Here is a 22,105-nt window from a genome sequence, read left to right on the forward strand (position 1 = left end):
TTTGTGCCACATTGTTTGATTTGGGTGCATTCAGTAGATTTAGATTAAATACTTAATTAAGTATAATGTAAGACTATTAAAACTTCAGAATTTTAGGATTATAATCTCTAGTCTGACAGTACTTTATAGATATAATATGAAAGGTTTTCATTGATTTTTTTGAAACTTAAGGAAAAGTGGATCAAAATTGTAACTTCTATAAATGTCCCTTAACTTTTATTGAATGTCTGAAGTTAAATTAGATTTTTTTCTAGAAGTTTTATGACATTTTTTGACGTCCACCCTGAGACGCCCATAAATGTGAAACAAACATCATGTCACAGACTCCGGATTAAGATTTCTGTTTGATTTTTCCAGAGCAGATCATGAAAGGTTTTGAAACTAATCTCGAACACAACCCTGATACTTTAGAAGAGGCTTAGTTTGACAAAGCTTAAATCAGATTCCTTATTTTCTTAGCAGCATTATTGTATTTGCAGTAGGAAAAGTAGCTCAATCGTATGTACAGCAGTACTGCATGGAACGCCTTTAAATTAAGATCCAGTTGTTACAGTTCACAGGCGTTTAACACCCGTTTTGTCTGTGTTACATATATATTGTGTTGAAACTGTGAACGCAGATTTTAAAATATATACAGAAAGCTCACCTTGTTTTACAGGATACACATATGCAGCAACGGTGGAGAAACATTTCCTTCGTAGAACTTTTATTTCACAGCATGTCAGTATCCAGTATCTCAGTTAAGCAAAGTCTTCCTCAGCAGAATTCAAAATCATAATATAATATCATCTGCAGTCACCAGGATTTCATATTGATGCAATTCATAAAACAGCCTGACAGTCTGTTAATGTCGCTGCATTTGTTTTGTTTTTTTACAGAAACAAGGAAATTGGTGTGCAATATTAAAATAATATTTCACTTTGGTCGAAGAGTTTTGAAGTTGAGACAGGCTCTGGTCCTCGGTGCGGATATTGAAAACAGGCAGTAATAACATGTTTTGTACGTTGGCATTCCACTGTACGTACTGTCTGTCATCTGCATCTGAATGTGATTATATTCACGATGCTTTCCTTACATGTCTTTAAGTGTGCTTTCTGAACACGTGTACAATATTCTGTAGACTTGGAATTATAAATGCCACAGACATCATGAATATTTGCCGTAAATTTGTCCATATTGTCATGTTTTCCATGTTTCTCTAAGAACATATTTAACCTTCTAACATCCACTGGGTCGCTGGCGACCCGCTTAAGCCAGTTGTAAGCGGTAGCATCACACAGTAATGAGTCAAAACAATTGGCACCATTTGACCGATTGGAGAGGTTCAGGGACACCAGTGACACCACAAACTAAAAACTCCAGACCTCCGATAAGGCTGGAATTTTATACAGGTTGACAAGATGTAGAAGGTATATGGTGTTCTGCATAGTTCTGGCATAAAGCATGTCCTAATTATTGTTATGCAAATATGACTCATTATAGCCTTATTTGAACTGATGTAGGTTTGTTTGTTTTAGCCACATGCTAAACAAATGAAGCCTAATACATGCATCACGGCCTTACAGTTCTTCTGTTATAAGCTTTTTCATTTGTGTATGCCAAATAGGTGAAAATTCAATAAGGGTGGATGTTAAGGGGTTAACATTTCAGATATGTTTCTCAGTATACATAAATATATACATATCTCTAAAAATGTTCTTCTCTTTGAATACTTTCTACACTCTCATTTTTGGACACTTTCCATTAATGCAATCCATGGCAATATTATTTATTTTAGAATATTTTTCACTGTGTAAGTGTCATCCTCTCTAGGAACACTTTACTGGCAGCCACTTAAACAGCCACTAATTACTTTCATTCACAGATTTAAATCTGAGTAAATTAATATAACTATTTAAAACATTCAAACCTGCAAAGGCTAAAATTATTTCATTTTGCCTTTACTGTGCCATTATGTACAAGGTCTCTCTTCCTGTTTGTTCCCATATTCAGGAGAAAAAATTGATGCCACTGTCAAACGATTTAGAGGTTTACTGCTTCTGCCTGAAGTCAAAATGATTCTACCAAAGTGAAATACTATCAGCATGTTTTTAAAAGTCAAATAACATACAATTACAAATGTGTAAGCACTATTTACAAGCATGAATAAGCATTATCTTTATCTTTACTATTGATGCCAAACTAATCAAAGTAATACATGTGCTGTTAGAAACAATATACTACAACCCTTGTGGGTGACATCTTGAATCTTCAAGATGCTAAAAAAAAAAAAAAATCACAGCAACTCAAGGCAGTTAAGAGCACAGGAGGAACATAAACAGTGTCAGTTTGCACAAATACAAAAGTTCACCTTTAAACTGCAGTTTTCTTGCCTACAGAGCTACAGATTTACTTTGGATATCTCTAGTTTACCATGAACACTTGCTCAGACGTTGGTCAACTTTCCTTTATGCCTTCTTCATCACTTTCATAAGTACATTTCCCCAATAAAAACTCCATCCTCTCGTCCGTCCTGGCTTTCACGTCTCTCTTGAAGATTCTGCTCAGTCTGTTTGGTAAACAAGCAGCTAAAAGAATTAACTAGCCTAGGTGTTGTTAAGCTTTAGATTTGGGACCGAAAAGGAATCAAGAATCAAATCCAAAGACTAAGCGCTGAGATCTCACATCCTTAAAACTTTACATCCTCCATAACATGCTACTTTCTAAAATAAACCCGTCTTTCAGTAATAACACCATCCAAATGTTCAACTATTGGTGGTTATAGTAACACACTCCAGACTCCAGAGTTTGTGTCTGTGAAGCTCATGAGCTTTTTATTATTATTATTATTATTGTTGTTTAGCTATTTTTGCTCCATATTAAAAATTTCACTCATTGATTCTACTGAGAATTTAACACGTCTCAGTAATTTCTGTAACTGCAGTTTAAATTCAAACTTTGAATAATTATATTTAGGGAAGAATTTGTCTTGACATAATTTTTTTTGAGCTGTTTTTGAGGTAAAGAGTTTAACTAATCTACACTCACAAAATACTGATATGTGACTTCACAGCAGCAGAATATATGGTGTTAAATGGCATTAACATGATGTATCATTGACGAGGACTTGTACACTCAAACAGCATTAACCGTGTTGTTTAAAGTATAATTTACACGAGATAAGTCGTGTGCCAATTTCATTAAAGGATGCCAAGTCTCAATCAACCAAACAACCACATTTTAAAATAGAAAAGACAGAATAAATTTAAAAAGTTTTCATCGAAACCAAGAAAACCCGACAATCCGGCAGCTTTTCTAAAGATATAATAATAGCACTTTTAGAGTAGGAGCCTGTCCTCTTCCCAAGACACTTCATTATAGCGAAGGTGAAATTACACCACAACCTGCTATTAGGAGCCAGTCCCTAGATCAACTGAACTAAAAACACTTTTCTGAATATGGCACGCAAAAAAAAAACTACATAAAAGGTTATGTATAAAAATTGCACTGTAAAACAAAAGCAATGAGAGGCATCTTTTTATAGGCCAGGACAAACCTGAAAATGTTAGTTATTCTAGGCGAGCAAGATTCAGTATTTTGATCTCAAAAGCTAAGTACAGGCAACATCTTACTTCTGTTTCACAAAAATAACTAGCCTAGATTTTATTTTAATGCCCACATCTCACTCAAACATAATTTTCAGATATAATAGTGGTCCTGTTTCTACTTCCTCCTATTAACTACCTCAACAGTGAATGGACTGTAATTATATCATAACAGATCAGCCTTTACACGTATACCCTTAAAACTTTGATTTAAAAATATACTTTTCTTGCCCATGAAACACAACCTGTATTTGATTAAATTGCAAAAAAAAAAAAGAACATACAAAGTAAAGTACTATTCAAAAGAATCAACATGAACCAATGTGCTGCGTTCAGGATTCAACCTGAGGCTTGATGGATCAACAGAGCACAGAGAACAGGATCGCTTACTCGATGATGGGTGCTGAGCGATCGTTGGTGACTGTTTTTCTGAGGCGGATGTGGGCAAATGGATTGGGCCTGAAAGAGAAGAGCAATTAAAACAAAAGGAAAAATGTATTGAAAAGCCATGAAAATCTACAGTCTTCCCTTCAAATCTGTCTAAAGAGGCACTAGTCCAGTATGTGAAGCGGTCCACTGTGTAGCTTACAAACCTGCTGCCTCAAGTTCATCACAACCTACTACACAATACATCCTGATGAACATGATACAGTAAACAAGTTTAACAACTTGAAAAGGAAGCAGGAGGACTTACAAATGACGCATATGACATGGAGTAAAGTCTATGTTGCATGTTTATCATTTTTAGATGTTTCCGCTTCCTTTTTCAGTTATTATAGTTGCCGTCTTAAAGCATCTGTATGATTTCTACTCTGCTGACCTGATAACTCAACATAACGACTGTTTATCAATGGTGCCCCGATAGCCCAGCAGTCTTAGATGCTGATCTTGTATTTGCAACGTCCTTGGTCTGATTCCAGTGAGGGACGTTTGTTGCACATCATCTTGTCTCTTTCCAATAATTTCCTGTCACATCTCCACATCAGTGATCTAAATAAGGCAAAAACTGCCCAAAAAATGTATAAAGAAATGGTTTTATCAAGACCTTCTGTCTTAATACACTGTGTAAAATTCACCTAACATTTTTAAAACCAATAAAATCATAGTTTAACTTTTAATTATGTTGCACCAAACTTTAAAACTAGCTTAAAAATAAGAAAGATTAAATTTAAACCTCTCTTTAAACATCAGATGAGTTTTTACTCTAAACCTAGATTACATTTAATTCTGTTGCACCAAAACTTTAAACTCCAATTTAAAATGTGATCCAGTATTAATTTTAAACTTACACTAGAGGAGGTTTAACTTTTTAAACAGCTGCCTTTTTGAGATGGATTGAGCAAAATAATCAAGTTCCTTAAAGAAGGTTAAGGAACAGACTCAAACCAACTGAGTTTTATGATGCTGAATTTTTTTCAAGATATCGGTTCAGCAAGGAAACTGTTATGGATCTGAACAGGAAGATTGAACCAACTGTCAAACTTGGCAGTGAAAGAAATGCAGCTGTACCACCGATGCTCCAACTCCTCGTAGCCCTGAGATTTTATGCCATCGGATGTTTCCAGAGGTTGGATGGGGACCTGTTTGGCCTAAACAACTCCACGGTCTGCCGCATTAACACCAAGGTGTCGAAGGCAAAAGCAAGTCTGCAGAACCAGCACATCCAGTTCTCTCCAACGGAGGAAACAGCTGCTGGATTCTATGGTTTTTCTCAAAGGAGAAGAAATTAGAGTTTCTCTGTTGAGCTATCATAAGTAACTTTTTATCTAGTTAGCAAACAATGTCACGTTTATGCAGAGGGTTTATACGTTAATACAGAGCAGCCGAAAGTTACCGTTTATAACGGTTTCCCCCCTTTTTTATACCTACTAGGTCTAAACAGCACATTAATGTATTTATTTTTATTTATTCAGCCTTATTTATTTAGTTATTTATTTTCATTTGGGTAAGCAAGCATCTTCATACTGATTAAACTCTTTGTCATTTTGGTTTAAATCAATAAACTTGGATTTGCTAAACAGAGATTAGTTTTTAATTGTGCAACAGAGCTCTGCTTAATTTTAAATGTGGATTTACACATTTTAAACCAAGTTTTGCTAAACTCTGATTAGAACTAATCTGAGATTAAATTAATCTTTGTTGGTGCAACCCAGTCATTATGTGGTATGGTCATTAAAGATGTACTAACTGAGTAACGCACTTCCATAAAATTAGGGGACTTACAGACCCAAGTATTGGTCAAACTCCAAGAACACCAGATCCTACAATTCCCACAATGCAACCACACATCCAGAAGAAACGCAGAAATCCTGAAGAAGCCTCAAATTTAATCATCTGGATGATTTTGATTTTAAAAAACTCCTCCAGAGCCACAAAAAAAGACACTATACAACTTTTTACAGGCTGATTGGTACTACTCATAACTAATAAACTGATGATATTCATGTATATAATTGGTGGAGTGTCCCTTTAATTATAAACACAGTCCTTGTGAGATGCTAAAACATTTACCTGGTTGGGGAGGGTGGTGGAGAGACCAATTCTGAGGAGATCTGTAATATCAAAGAGACAGAGATAAGTTAAGGAAGAGAGTCAGCTGTGTCACTCTAACTCTTAAGACCTTCTCCCTCTCTTTCAGGTCTCTGACCTTGTTGCTGTCGGCCATGCTGTACGGGCGCGGGCGGAAGGTGCTGACCCTCTGGGGAGGAAGGGAGTGCTCCTCCTCCGACTCGGGGGTAAGGGCTGGTAGACCTGGAGACACCAACTTGTCGAGCTGGCCCATACTGGTGCTGTTAGCTTTAGATAAGAAGAGAGAGCTGCAGGGAAGGTCACCGACCGAGGACAGAATACACAAGAAAAAAGAAAGAGGAAACATGATGATGTTAATGTTGCGTGAATTCATCAACTATGCTGTTGGTGTTGGAAAGAGAAGATGTGTGTTGGGAACAGGCGGTGGAAAGACTGAAATCCAAACAGTGAGTATCATTCTGCAGTTTATGAGCTCCTTTGACTTTCTGCATGTCTGGCATGGAAGATGTTTTGATTTATTGAGGACGGAAAAGGGAAGGCTGTCATATTAGTTTCAACATCACAAATGACCCCATTATTTTTTGTGTGACTCAACCTATGTTATAACTTTGTAATTTTCAAAGGATTGCGACTATACTGACAGACTGATAGAGTTGTAAAAAACAGATGGAAGTGAAAGAAACATTTCTGTCAGTAATGGCGTCATGGTTCATTTTACTTTTTGATCTTTAATCTTTTTCTGTCTCTGACTTACCTCTCGATGTGATCCATCCTACTGTGTTGTGGCTGGGTGTAGGAGAAAGGGAACCAGCCTTTCCTGTGAAGGAAAATTTTACTGTTTGTGATCACTGATTTATTAAAGTGAGAGCTTCAAGCAGCAAAACAAGCCAGAGAGAGTGTGCGATGAAGAAGTCAGTCTCCATTGTCTTATATGAATACATTTATTAACCTGGCGGCAGGGAGAAGCTTACACACATCATGCTATATGTCTGTTGAAGTAAGAAGTTCTACATATAATAAGCTAGAAAGGAGCACAAGGTTTGGGGAAATGGTGCCTTGTCTTGGTTATGATGACCCCTGATCACAACATTGACATTCAAGCCAGAACCTGTTTTATTCAGCTTTTATCTTATGGCATTGAGACATTTCAGAGTCTAATTTTGTGCTTTATAACAATACTAAAGGTCAAAAGGCAGATGCAGCAAATTCTACACCAGTGTGTGTGTGATTTGTAAAACATACCGTCCAGTTCGTTCATTTTGACCATAGTGCCACCCATCTCTGGGCTCAGAAATAAGCAGGGTGATGCTATCACCAGGCAGGAAGTGCAGTAAGCAGGCCCCGCCTCCTATGCCGCCACCACCGCTGCCCTCTGATGCTCCAGGTGAGTGAGCAAACATGGCTTCCACACGTGTAGGTCCAGATAAAGGCAGCATCCTGGGGAGACTGGAGCCTGGAGGAGGAAGACAATGAAGGGAGAGGATGAAGATGGAGACACTCATACAACAAACAGGCAGAACTTTAATATTGTATCACATCTTACCTTGAAAGCCGCCCAGCCTTATTTCACTCACAGGTCTCCTCGGCAGTGGAAGTGTTGCTGTCGCACACATCTCCGCAGACTTCATCAGCCAGGGATGTGAGGGTGATGAAGTGTTGCTTCCTCCTGGTCCCACCTGTTGGTGCAGTAACTGCACAGGGGTCATGGCCCTGGAGAGAGGAGCGCTGTGGGGCAGCGGAGGACTGTGAGGAGCACTGTGGGGGATGGTGAGGGTCATGCCTTGCGTGGAGGTGCTGGTTGGGGACACGTGGCTGAGCGACATCACCGTGGAGGGGATGAGGCTCGGGGAGAGGTTGCACGTGTTGGCGGCCGGGAGAGAGCCTTGCTGGGCCGAGCTGCTGAACGTGGTGGGAGTGGACGCGGCAGGGCTGGCGCTGCCGCTGGTACTGCTGTCAATGAGGGGGCTGGCTGATGCGCTGACGGGTGTGCTGGTGTGTTGAGGAGACGCTCCACATGATGAACCTCCAGCAGCTCCTCCGACGGTGGACGGGGAGCGGAAAGTCTGAGGGGAGCCCTGAGGTGGACAGGTGTCGCTCTGGGAGGAAGAGGGGAGCGAGCGTTGCTGCTGGGAGCGACTGGAGTCTCCATTTAAGAGAGGAGGGACTTCTTGAACAGAGAGCCTCTGTAAAACAATTTAAGAAAATGTTTCAGTCCCCCTTTACTCAATAACGTGTTTTAGGTTTTGTTGCTTCCCTTGTTTGACCTTCACGCTGCAGAGACTGAGAACAGCAGGAAACAGCAAGCCTGGCTCTCTACAAAGTTCAATATCAACACTCTAAAGTTCAGTAAATAACATAATGTATCTTGTTTGTTTAATCAAGACATAGACAAAAATGTAAAAATTACAATTTGTGGTTATAGGGGGAGGCATGTGCTGTAACTATTGTTTGTCCAGATATAGTTAGAGCACGTAATTCCTCCTTAAACCTAAAATAGTCATTCTTAAATTTCTGTTTGTGAACCCAAAAGATATAACATGTTAATTTGTGAGTTTTAAAGGTGCTAGTAGGCTTATTTTGTTGCCGTTGGACAGTGTCAGACTTCCTGTTTCTCTCTAAGCTAAGCTAATCGTCTCCTGGCTCCATCTCCGTAGTTGTTGCACAAACATGTGAGTTGTATCGATCTTCTCATCTAACTGTCGGCAAGAAAGTGAAAAAGCACATATTTCCCAAAATGTCAAATCAGCCCCTAGAAGTTTCTATATTACTGAATGTACAATAATTATTAATAATAGTCTTGGTTTTTGCTTGACCATCCTGGATGTCAGAGTTTATCCAATGAGGTTTTGAAATAGTTTCAGAATACCGACCCACAATGGAAACTAACCACAGTACAGCTGAGATTAGGGACTTTTAAAAATGCTGAACTCAAAGTACAAGTCAAATATTTGGCACGGTATAAATGAACATGATCCGACCTGTTCCGGCTGAGCAGAGCCGAGCTTGGTGTGACGGAGGACCTCGGCTATCCCAGCAGCCCCTGAGCTTTGTGGTGCGGTGTGACGCAGCAGATTCAGAGCGCGCTCAGGGAGTTTCGTTGGCTGAGAACATGACTGCTGCCAAGATGACAGTTTCTGCGACAGAAGCTCTCTCACCTGGGTTGTGTTCAAAAGCAAAAAAATAAATAAAAACACCTTTAATACAAACTGTGGGACCAACCAGCCGAGACGATTCTCACTCACAGATTACATCTCACAGATTACCTTAGAGTGGTAGTTGATAAGCAGTTTGGTGACACAACACTGTCTGTCCACCAGGAAGCAATATCGTCTTCTCTCCTCAGTGAGTGCGGACTTGTAACCCGTAGCAACCAGTGCGTCCAGCTCGCCTTGGCGACGACTCATCAGCTCCACAAACTGAAGAAGAAGTCAGAGAGATTTCACTGAAAACCTGAGCACACTTACACATACACACACACGTCCTGCATTCACAATCACCTGCACAGTACTTAAAGATGGAGTGACCTTAAATTCATATTGTAAGGAGAGAGAAATAACATGTGACATCATATCCTGCCTGACAACGCGGCTGTGCAACGATAACAAAATCCAAATCATAAAGAACTGTCCATCGCCCTGATGACCTTTTCCTCCACTGAACTCTCGCTCTTTGATTTCCCTCTTTCTACCCCCAAGTGAGTAAATCCTTTCGGCCTCTTATATCAGTCATATTTCTTCCAGCAAAAGCTTGTGCTCTAAGGTTCTTGTTTTCTGAAAAATCAGCTGAGGCAGATTTGTTGCCTTGTTTTTTAATCTTATTCACACCGACCTATTTCTCAAACAAACGCTCACGCAACTCTGCTCTTTAATCTGCTATAATGCTGAGTAAGATGTTTAGATTCATGAATTCAAATGAAAGAGGTCATTTATGCATTTTACTGCTTGTGTATCAAATAAATTACTGTTTTTTTTTTTTACACAGGTGGAGCTCTGAGCTTCACTTACCTGCATCTCTCTGTCTCCATACTTGTTCGGGTGACGGCTGCCTTGGCTCTTCCTGCGGAGCTTCTTCAGCTGGGACTGGCAGCGCTCGATAGACTCAGATTTAGACCTCCGCTCACTCTGATACTTCTTTAAAGTGGCCTGAGAGGAAAAGATAAAAAAAGAAGGTTAGTCAGAGGATTTATTGGATTAAAAAAAGTTTGATAGGGGTAATATTTAAGATATTAAGTGTGGTTTTTCAAAATCCATTCAGCCCAGTTTTATTTTTTTACCAATAATAAGTGAATTTGTACACATTTATTTATTCCTTTATTTTTCCATAATTCATTTGCTAGTTTCTATAATTGAAATTAGTGCTATAAAAATAAATTTGGCCCCTGTTGTGTTGCCTTCCAACCCCCCAAAAAACATAACTAAACACTTTAATCTAAGCAAAAGTCCTGTTTTAGAAAATCTCTGTTCAGTTGTCAATATGCTGAGTGTGAGATGTTTTTTGAACTTACTGTGAGGTATTTGATGTCCAGTTCCAGCTTCTGCTCCAACTGGGCGAGCAGCTCAGAATGAAACAGCTTCAACTGTTGATGGATTGATCCATATAAAGCATTTTGAACAAAGTATATTGATACTTTAACATTCATATATATATATATATAAAAGGTCTCGGCTGAAAAGAGCTGCCCAATTCATAATAACTTTTTAACATCGTATTCTAGTGGAAACCCAAATGAAACTGAAATCTGTCTCTGAGTGTAATGCATTGCATTTAAATTTAAATTTTCAGCCAAATAATCACAAAGTCAATATCAGATATAAGAGCAGGACATAACATAATTTGTGCCACATTAATGCACCCACTTACCACGTCTTCCAGCTGCACCTGAATCTGTCTGTGCACCTCGGCCATCTGAAACAGTGTGTCTCCTGTAATAAAACACATATAAACAACAACATCACTATCACATACAAGATACAAGGACCTTTATTGTCGTTTCACCACAGTCACATTTATATTTTTCAGTTCAGATGCTTCATATGATGACATGAAATTGCTTTTCCCGGGGCTTTGGTGAAAAAGTAGAGTAATACAAGAGAAGTATTTAAACTTTAGAAGAATTAATATACTACATATATAGAAATACAGAATATACAGAAGTTCAGAAATCACATGATTTGGACTGAAGAAATAACAACAGTGTCAACATTAATATACATGCAGCATTAAATACACAGAGAGTAAAAATGTACCAAAACTTGCTGTTTTGACACAATTTCTCATTTACAGACTGATGGTCAGCTGTGAGTCCCTCCCTTGGTCACACAGCACTGTAGTATGTGGTGGCTGGCATCTCGCCCTCCGACACTCCTGCCTGCCTCCCCCGCTGTTTTCAGCATTACAATGAGATCATGTGGTGTTGTTAATCTCCCAACAATGACCCTACTCTCTCCCTTTCCCTCTGTTCTCTCCCTCTCTCTCGACATTTCCTCATTGCCTCTTGTCTTCATCTCCTCCCTCGCTAACGCATGCATCAGACTCAGCAGCAGACTATTTCAAACTTCTCTCCAGCTGTCACATTGACTCCTCTAAACTTGATTAGGTCTATAAGCAATTCTTTTAAAAAAAAAATTTCTCCTTGGCCCCCGGTTCTTCTCTACCAGCCGCCCACTCACCCAGCTCTTTGGAGCCTTGGCTGTCACTCGCCAGTTCTCCAAGTTTCACCAGAGCATCAAAGTACCCCTTTGCAGCCAACGTCACTCCTGAAGAAGAGAGAAAATGTTGGGAAAATGGATCCTATAATGGTTATTTATCATGGAAAACTAGACCCTTTTCATAAATAACAACTTTATTTGATAGTCTCACCCAGAGACCAACAAATCTGTGTCCAGAGTTAGTCTGTTAGTGTTTGACTAACCTGTCAGGGCTTTCTCATAGTGTTTCCCCATAGTCACAAAGTTCTTCAGACTGGGGTTGAACTGGTCCAGAATCCCCTGTTGACAATGATACAGACAAATAATACATATTATACTCATTTCACTGCAGGCTGCACTATGTATGATTGTTTATATGAGGAATAAATAGTTGAATCTTGAATTGTGAGATTAACTGTTGAGGCAGACGACACAGACAGCTGTACCTTGTAGACATTTTCTGTCATCTTGTTGACCTCCTCGGTCCGAGACATTTTGCTTCTATCACTTATGTACTCCCACTATGTATGTTTGTGTTTTCTTTTCCTCCTGTTGTTCAGGGTCCTAGGCTTTACAGAAGATAGCAACCCCCTACAAGAGAAAAGATGAAGAAAAAAAACAACAATGCAGTGAGTGATGATGCAGCTAATAATTATTTTCATTATCAATCTGTCGATTATTTTCTCAATAGTCGTTTGGTCTATAAAATGTCGGAATATGGTGAAAAAATGTCAATCACTGTTACCTGAAGCCCAAGGTGACATGCTCGAATGTCTTGTTTTGTCCCGACCAACAATTTACACCTCAAAGATATTTCAGTTTATCATCATAGAGGATTAAAGAAGTGTCACAAATTTACAAAAATTCACTGCAAAAGACTTTTTAAATCTTCATATTTCCTAAAAGTGTCCTTATATTCTATCACTCTGTTTCTTAGAGGTGTTGAAAGTATGACATTTAAATCAACCGGAGGACTTTTAAGGCCATTGAACTCTCATGACAAGACTGAACTTTGGACAGCAATGAGGATGTCGCACCATCTCAGGTTTTGACTGAGGGCAGCAGTGTTACTTTCACATGGATCCCCTCGGTGTCTCAGCTGCCAATTTCTACATTATCGCTCCGCAACACTACAGCAAACCAAATATTTCTCCTAGATTCGTGTGCCAGACGAGTTATACCATTTCAGATAAGAACAATGGGCCCCTCCAGCCAGAGTCACAGGTGTCAGAGCACTGAATAAACAAGCGACAACAATGTTTCCTCGGCAGAGAGGGACGATCAAGAGGGGCTCCTCCGGAGGTCAAGGGATTTCCAGTCTGGGTTTCATAGCAAAAGACTCCCTCAGTTTTCCTTGTGCAGCCTTCCTTTATTATCACAGAGAGATTACAGCGAGAAAACGTTGACCCAGATCAACTAATGGTATATGACACAAAGAAAACATTTCCAGACTCCTGCTCATTAAGGCCACCCTGGTGTAGTCTGTAATTTGTCAGAGTGGATGTAACAGTCTGCTGCACTGCAGGATAAGACTTTAAAGAGGGAGCTTTGTCCTAATTTAGTGATTTTTAATTTAGTTTGAAAGGTGCACACCATTTAAAACGTTAATTAAGTGACATTTTAAAGAAACACGAAGCATAAGTGTGGAAATATTCCAGCTTGGCGTGCTTTCACTCTAAGAAATAAAGTGTTGCTTGTTTCAGGATGCAACAGGAACAGTCTGCAGGTGGTTGGGGAACTGATACAGAAGGTGCATTCATTTGGTTTAGCCTCTTTAAATGTCTTCAAATGTGTGTGTGGGTGTAAACACTGCATTTAAAAACCATTAATGGCACTTCAAAAAAAGATGAAAAACACAAAAACCACAGAAATAGCAAATGTTATTAAGAGATTTGTACGTTGTGGTGATTTTAAGGTGTCCTCTATGAGTCGTAAGGTTAAATTATGACATATATTTATGCATCTAATTCATGCTTTTCTCAAAAGATCACATAATGGTTGCAAAACAGGACTCCAGTGTGACAATCTGCATTTCTTCCACACCATCTCATCTAATTGCAACAACTAAAACAAAAGCTGGAAGACAAAAGTCTTCTGAATTACTGAAGCACCTGCAATATAACCAAAACATGACAAAAACATATGCCAGACCTGCTTATGCATGTATAAATATAGCCTAAATAAATTAGTGGCTGATCTTATACAGTGGATGTCTTTCCCTGAATGGAAATGCACCCTGCCATTTGCTACCTGTTGATCTCAACAACTCAGCTCCACTTCCATTAGTAAAATAGTAACAAATAATTCAGAAACTTTTAAAAAGAAAAGAAAAAGAAGTTACATACCTTTTCTGATCTCATTGTTGGAAACGATAAAGGCTTCCTGCGCGTCTTTGAGTGTTTAATGAACAGTACAACACCCCCTCTTTTCTTCCTATAGGCTACTTTCCCTCTCTGTTAGTTAGTGGGGGGTTGTTTCATCCAGCAGAGCACTAAATCTCAACTCCCCTCCACCCCTTTTTCACATGGCCCTCTCTTTTTCCCCCCTCTCTCTCTCTCTCTCTCTCTGTCTGTCTCTCACACACACTTCCTCCTCTCTCTACCTCTCTTTACTCCCAGAAATCGGGGTCAGATATTTGGTGCCGTTCAGTACCTCTCCTCATTACTGAGCCGATTATCGACATGCCTTCACGCCCGCAAAAACCGGCCAGAAAATCACCGACAACCCCCCTCCACTCCTCTCCTCTCCACTCCAGTACAACCAGCTCCCTGCCGTTGGAAACCACAGTCAGCCTCCCATTCTGTGTCTGCCTGCCTCTCTCGGTCTCTCTCTCTCTCACTCAGGCTGAATAACAATGAGCTAACGGGACCTCGTCTGAATAGCAGCAGGAGGAGAATAATGACTTGAACTTTTTAAGCCAAAGACAGAGCAGCACAGGCAGGCATATCACTGGCCTACATACACCCGGCCCATCACACATTCCTGCTCCCCATTCTCAGAGGGAGGACAGAGGAGGAGGAGGAGGAGGCCCTGCATGGACACAGGCCTTTCACTTAAAACTGCAGAGAACTCATAAAAAGATTAAAGGATAACATAAAGATGCTGGAGAGTGCATTTAAATTAAAATATGAGTTCAGGATCAATTAGTTATGAGACTAATATTTTTTTTAAGTTGTGATGAAAAGCTCATGTATTCATGTACTTGATTAAGTTTTGAATGTAGAATTTGAGAAATACTGAGGTCAACATCACTTTTAGCAAAATTCTGACCAAAAACAAAAAATATTTATTAAAATGATTTGGATTTTTCTTTTAGTTCAATAGTTCTTAGAGCTGCAACAATTAGTCAATGAATCAATTAGTCAGTTGACAGAAAATGTATCAGCAACTATTTAAATAGTTTATAAATTGTTTCATGTAATTTTTCAACGTCCAACGTCATAAATGTGAGAATTTGCTTAATCTAACATCTCATGGTTCTGGACTATTGGTCGGACACAACAAGCAAATAAGGCTCCAGGAAATTATGGATGGATTTTCTCCCTATTTATAACATTTATAGTGTAAACAATTTATTGATTAATCGATAATGAAAATAATCATAGTTGCAGCCCAAGCACTTCTTGTGAATTTTATTGTTTGTATTGTTTTTTTTTCAGATGACATTACTTATATAACTAATAATGTTTTGATAAGAAATAAGTTAACATTTTGTTGTGATGGTTGTTTCTTACAGTAGTTTATTCCCAGTCAATAGTTCTTGTTATTAAATATGTTAGTAAGATGAGGGTTAAGTACATTGCGCTAATAATACCTTTCGTTCACTCTTCACTTCAGTAAAAACTTCACTTAGTAAAAAATGTGAATGCAGGACCTTTACTGTGCCGTATTAATAATTTTACTATTAATAGTTTTACTTCAGAAAAAAGTTTAGAGTATTTCTTCTACCACTGCCAATACCAACATAACCAGTTAGAGAGGACAGTGTTTACCTGGGACCCCAAATCAGTAAATCTTCCCCTGAATGTTATTAGAAGTTCTGTTTGTTTTAGTAAAAGCTGCATTAACCTGTTTTGGCCACCAGGAGGCAGAACAGCTTCATAACAGTCTGACAGACACACAACTTGAAGTTTCAACGCTTTTACAGATGCTAACATGTTAGCAAAATACTGCGCACATTACTTACATATCCAGCAGACATGCAGCGACGTAATCATCATATTTGAGTCGTGTTTCTGCTCCACCTGATGAATGTAAGTACTATATTTACTTCCCATTTGGCTCTGTTTTGCTCCAACTCTTTAGAAAAACATTTAGGTTTTTAGCTTGCTAAGCTAACTGTACTTTGCTAACTTCGTATTAAAAGCTGGCAGCAAACTTTGGGTTTATTAGGGCGAATTTCCTGAAAACAGTCGTCTGCTGCTGGAAATGTTGTTGAGGAGAACAATAAGACTCCATCATACAGAAAAAATGCAATAAAACCAAAAATAGTGAGCTAAAAGAGACTTAAAAATAGAGAAATAAAATATAGGTGTAAAGTTGGGTACGGAAGCCGAGATCGGCCATGCTGGCAATATTTTTTATGCGATTTCTCGAGATCACACGTTAATAAGGCTGATTTCTCGAGACACTTTATCACAAGATTTATTACAGGTGGAGCTTCTCATTTGTTCATTCCTGTCTTCTCCTCTCCATGTCTAATAGCTCAACTATTTAGATGAAGCACAAGAAGCCTTCAAGTGGCTCTTAAGGTTTCAAATCTGTCAAATCTGTCTCTTCACCCTACTTCCCTTTCTCTCATTACATCCAATAAAGTGAAAATGCTTGATAGGTGTTGTTTGGTAGTTCTCCTACATGAAAAATCCCATCATATTATGACTAGGAAACCTGCCATTTGGCTGCGACACAGGTGTCATTAATAAAGGTGCAGTAAATAATAATGGGTTCTCCTTGTTCTGACATATTCAGCTTAAATCAATTACAGGTGTCAAGACACCATCTATGCATTGTTGTAACATTAATATAAAACATAACCTCGTCTGGGCACCACCTACCTTTTCTGTTAGAGTTTGTTAGCGCCAAGAGGAGGCACTAACAATTATTCAATTTAATCAATGAATCAGTCTCATAACCATAAGTTCTTGTCCCGACAGTGACCTCTGTTTACTGTGCTCAAAGAAAACAATGACACCTTCTTAGGATAAATTAAGACATTTATTAATAGCTAAATGTCTTATGAATGATAATAAAAATAAATTAATAAAGAAAATTATTCAGAAATAGTGGCTCAAAATGTGTGACTTAAGCTGACTCTAAAGAAATTATCTTTTAATTTTAACATTATTTGACAAGTTTTGTCGTCCCAGCAGGTCTTGGTAGATGGAGTTGGGTGTAAGTTACAGCTTGGTGAGGTGTGGTCTGTGTTACAGATGGGTCTTTGTGATAGAGTGGTGTTACACTACCGGTGAAAAGGAGTCGAGCCGTTTTCAGGCTGCTCTGGGAAGAGTCTGTCTTTAACTCCCGGTTGGGCCGGCTGCAGTCAGCCAGCAGGTCGAGTTCCAGTTTCAAGCATCGTCATCAGCTTCTAGATGGCGTCTTAGTTGAGGATTCAAGTGTTGGCTCTTTAGTTGAGTGCTGAATAAAGTTTAATCTGATACTTAGTCTGAATCTAATACTTGGTCTAAAAACAAAGAAAACAGACATCTTAATAAGAATTTCTCATGAGTTTTGGAGGCCAGTTCAGAGAAAAATCTCTCTGAGGCTGTATTATAAGTTTGGATAAAACAGCCGAGTTTTGGGTGTGTTTTTAACGTTTCTGGCCATATTACTGATGAATATCCAATTTCTTTGTTTCAGGGGAACTCTTAAGGTGTGGTTGACTTTTGACTTGAAATGGCAAATAACTTTTCTTACACTGAAGAATTAAGTTTTAAATGCAAAATTCACACTTCAGAGGTAGATATGAATATTTCATGTCACCTTGTGTCATATATATAAAACCATTCAGAAAAACATTTCAGCTTTATACATTCATTTCCATAATAAGTCCATTTTTCTATCAGCATATCAAAATTAACCTTCATACCAACACTTCTCATGATGTCTAGACATCCAACCTTAATTGATTCAACTTTCTCAAACCATCTACACTGAAATAAAGGTTTTAATACTATAGTGAAATGAAATAAAGTTAAAGCTAGATTAAACTTTCAGAAACATATTCAAATATAAATTCAACATAGCTCTTCCTTCATATTATAAAAAACATTCAATATGATTATTGTTTAATAATAAAAGAAAACTTCAACCTGAAATTCATTATATCTTTACATTCCTGTTACTTCAGAAAATTCACTCTTTCAATACAACTACATATCTAATTTAACCATTAAAATATGACTGTTTGTGAGGTTAATAGATCAAAAGTTAAACACTTAGGTAATTTTAAAAAAACAATTGCATAGTTACCAAACATTCATTAACTCTTAACATAAGGAAATTCAAAATTTTACCACTGGAGGGCAGTATCGTCACATGTAGTAAAAACGTAATAAAATCAAAGTTTAATATCTCCTCAGTAGATAATCACACAACTATCAAAGCTATACCATTCGCTGTGTATTTACATGACAAATAACTTACATAACTTACATAATGATTAGACATTTAATTTACATGAAATTTAGATTTGGCTCAGATTTGCAGGAAGACTCCAGGAATGTGAGTCAGAGTTTTTGGCTCTGGTCTGAGAAAGATAAGAGGCCAAAAAGAGGGGAGTTTTCTGTCCAAGTTTACTGAGTTGTTGATCCTTTAAACGCCCTTTCTGCTCTTAGTTCAGGCCATAATTTAGTTATTGGTCAGAAATGGTTTCTCAGGAGGACTGTTCAATCTCCGTTTTGTCACAGTGTTTAGCTTTTGGACGTTATCAGATGTTAACAGGCAACCAATTTGGCAAAGAGGTGAGTTCGGAGTCCAAGCGTGAGGCAATCTCCATGTCTCGGAGTTCACTTACACTACTCATGGAATTAAAGAAAAGGCCGTAGCATGCTGCAGCAATAATATTTTATGACTGCGTTGCATGTAAAATCCAATAAGGAAATGTCCACAAATACTAACTACAACTGTCAGATAATAATAAGTATTCTAAGTATAAGGGATAAATAATAAGTATTTCCCCCTAAAATGTGGCAGATTGGCCTCATGAAATAGAGACACACAAGTCAAAGTGCCAGTGCTTTACAAGTGGACATAAATAAAGCCTATAAAACAAGAATTTTTTGTTCATTTTTCATAGCTGAACTTGCTCTGGAGGCCTCGTTAACCCTTACATACTGTTCAGGTCACATTTTAAACACATTTTAACATTTCAGAGCAGTAAAAATACCCTAAACACAATTCTTTCAACCTGTAATGTTATGACTTTTCCTAAAGTGACTATGTGAAAAGAAATATTTCGACTTTTTATTTCAACTTTTTAATATTTCAAACAAGTTTTGTGCAGCTGACACACATTTTTATACATATAAAGGGTGTTCTGGGTTGAATTTGATCAGTATTTATCTTTAAAAAAATCAAATCCTTCAACTGGACAACATTCATTTAAATCATTATGGCTGTTATGTTCTCCTGTTTTACGTAACATAGAACGATAATCTAGAGTGATTGTGAATGTTTTTTTCACCATAAACAAATTATATAAAACCTAAAGAATTCATTCTCTCTTCTCTCTGAAAACTTCATGAAGGATTAATTACACATTTATTAATAATTGACAGATAAAAAAAACAAATTTGTGGCTCAGATGTTCGGTATAGAGACTAATTATGAGGGGTACTGTGATCCTGTAAGCTGACATCACATCACCCACCTGTTGGAAAGTCTAACATGTCACTGAACTGAAGCCGTCTTGTGTTGCAGTTGCAGGTTTCTCCCAGCGGGTGGCGATCATGTGACATTACTTCCTGCTACGGCTCTCCTGCATGCAACAAGTGCACACTGTTAAGTTATATTGTAAAAACTTGAACAAAGCTGCATCTTGAAAACCAGAACAAGCAGGTAGGAAACTCATAATCACAAACACACACCTGTATAAACAAATGCAATTCACAATGTTGAGAAGTTCAGTCAGTCAAGATATTCAGCACAGCTTACATGTTAAGCATTTTCTACTCAGATATTATTACTACATCATGTTTACTGACCTCATTACTGCAGCACATCACTTCTCTGTACAATCAAGAAACACTAATGACACTAAACTAAATTTATCTAAACTACTGGGCTCAATGGGGCCAAGGCAAACCTACATCAATAATCTAGATCAAAGTGTCTTTGTCTTTCTGTCCTCAGAGTTTCCTCCACTTTGCCAACCATAGCAGACGAATGTGCTCTGTGGGGTTCTGGGTCACTTGGTTCAGTGTTTAGGGGGAACATTGGAGCGTCTGTGGTCTCGTGTCCTTGGACCTGAGCCGTAAAGCTGTTTGTCTCGGCTCGCTTCCTCGGGGCCTAATTCACACGCACTAAGGAGATTGACAGACAGGCGAACTCGGCTCGCATTGACCTATTAAACAATAAAGATGACTCACATAGATTTCACCCATCTATCCATCTGTACGCCTTCATGTTGTCACACAGTGTTTTATTGAACACTCTGGAAAAACAGATGTATGTGTCTCTGAAAGAGATAACGTGTTTGAGTTTGCCTGAGTATAGATCACTCGGCTAATCTTCAGTTCACGTTTTCAATTGGATTTTGTCCAAATGTGTCATCTACAAATAGTGTCTCAGACTGATGTCCAGACCAGGAGACACAATGTCAAAGTGAACACACACAACTGTGTAAATTACGCTGTCTTAGGGGTAAAAATCAGTCCTGAAAAGTATGCAAGATTTGAAAATACAAATTATTTGTGCACTGATGAAGGGACTCTATGTAAGAGGGATTGTCCTGATTAATATCCCTCATTAAACATAAATCACTAGTTTAGATGTGAGTGAAGACAAATTAGAGAAGGATTTTTTTTTCACATTTTTAGAGAACTGAGTTGGAGATTGTAAAAAAAAATGCATGTAACATTCAGTATAATATCATATATCATACCACTGTGCTGACATTATTATCATTTAAAACTAACAATATAACCGCCTATGATCTACAGTATGACAGTGATCAGTGAAAAACAACGAAGGAATCTTGGATCTGACGATGATGAAACTCGTGTTCCTGATTTATGAGAAGCCGATACTGTCCACAATGAAGGGAACGGATTCTCCTCACAAAACAGTTCAAGGCAAGTGAAGTACAAAAAGTGGCTGCGTGATCAAGAATATGGCTGCAACTAACGATTGTTTTCATCATTGTTTTTCATTTTCTTGATTAATCAATTATTTGTGTTCACAGAACCGAAGCTTATTCTTCAAAATGTCTGGTTTTGTCCAACCATCGTCCAAACAGTCAAAAACTTATGAAACAAGAAAATATACACATTTGAAAAGCTGGATTTTTGCCCTTTTTGCTCAAAAATAGTGCTTAAACAATTATTTGATCATCAAAATTATTGCCAGTTAATTTTCTGTTGATCGACTAACCGTTGCAGCTCTAATCAAAAACAAAATCAAGAAGTCAAGACTGATGTTGATCAGTGTTTGTTGTTTCCACCGCTCACAATAAAAGAGTATTATGCATTTAATAATTACTTTATACAAGTATATAGATGTTTTACAGCAGGTTATAATAAGATGAATGATGCCAGTGTGAAGATCTGCGCACTGAAAGAGGAACTGTGACATTAATTTGTAGTTGTAGCCCTGCGACATAAACTCCAATCACTTAATGTGTCAACCAACAACACACTTATGAGAGATAAGCAATAAATATTACAAATAATATAAATATTGAGTAAATGTTTTAAAATGGTTTGCAGACTTAAATAAAACACGCTGTCAACAACATTTAAATCATGTTCAGGGTGTGAAACACAAACACCTCTCAGACTCAGCTTTGCTGCTTCGTCTGAGTCTCGTCCAACCAAGTCCGATCTAGTGCTTGAGGGAAAATCCGGTTCATGTCACAAGTCATCATGAGCTAATTTTAAGTCAGTTGCAAGTCTGTCTTCTCACTGAATGCAGTCATTTTTTAGCAAAAATGCCAAATATTTGATAGTTTCAGGTTCTCAAATTTGAGATCTTGCCACTTTTCACCGTCTTACATCGTAGGAAACAGAAAATCTTTGAGTTTTGGACTGTTGGACAAAATAAGACATTTAATGAAATCATCTGGGCTCTAGGAAATTGTGATGGGCATAT

The 22,105-nt window shown here is 38.1% G+C and overlaps 1 protein-coding gene and 1 long non-coding RNA gene across 3 annotated transcripts; one reads left to right on the forward strand and one right to left on the reverse strand.

Moving 5' to 3' along the window:
- Positions 1-1,681: 1,681 nt before the first annotated feature.
- Positions 1,682-16,070, reverse strand: zgc:158689 (uncharacterized protein LOC791177 homolog). Of its 2 annotated transcripts, none has more exons than XM_042423829.1 (15): positions 15,987-16,070; positions 12,247-12,391; positions 12,025-12,100; positions 11,783-11,869; positions 10,974-11,035; positions 10,618-10,689; positions 10,118-10,255; positions 9,377-9,529; positions 9,092-9,268; positions 7,657-8,296; positions 7,356-7,566; positions 6,868-6,930; positions 6,232-6,400; positions 6,096-6,136; positions 1,682-4,043 (listed from the first exon to the last, which is right to left on the reverse strand). In XM_042423829.1, the coding sequence occupies exons 2-15, from the start codon at positions 12,292-12,294 to the stop codon at positions 3,971-3,973; spliced, it is 2,010 nt and encodes a 669-aa protein (XP_042279763.1). In that variant the 5' UTR covers positions 12,295-12,391; positions 15,987-16,070; the 3' UTR covers positions 1,682-3,970. The 2 variants fall into 2 exon arrangements, with proteins under 2 accessions (XP_042279763.1, XP_042279764.1); XM_042423830.1 differs by lacking the exon at positions 15,987-16,070 and adding an exon at positions 14,146-14,305.
- LOC121905537 lies at positions 15,597-22,095 on the forward strand. Its single transcript, XR_006098436.1, has 3 exons — positions 15,597-16,053; positions 19,718-19,855; positions 20,959-22,095. It is a non-coding gene; the product is annotated as an uncharacterized LOC121905537 (long non-coding RNA).
- The last annotated feature ends 10 nt before the right edge of the window (positions 22,096-22,105 follow it).

The sequence above is a fragment of the Thunnus maccoyii genome, chromosome 10 (genome assembly GCF_910596095.1).
Source record: "Thunnus maccoyii chromosome 10, fThuMac1.1, whole genome shotgun sequence".
In the NCBI taxonomy this organism is placed as follows: domain Eukaryota; kingdom Metazoa; phylum Chordata; class Actinopteri; order Scombriformes; family Scombridae; genus Thunnus; species Thunnus maccoyii.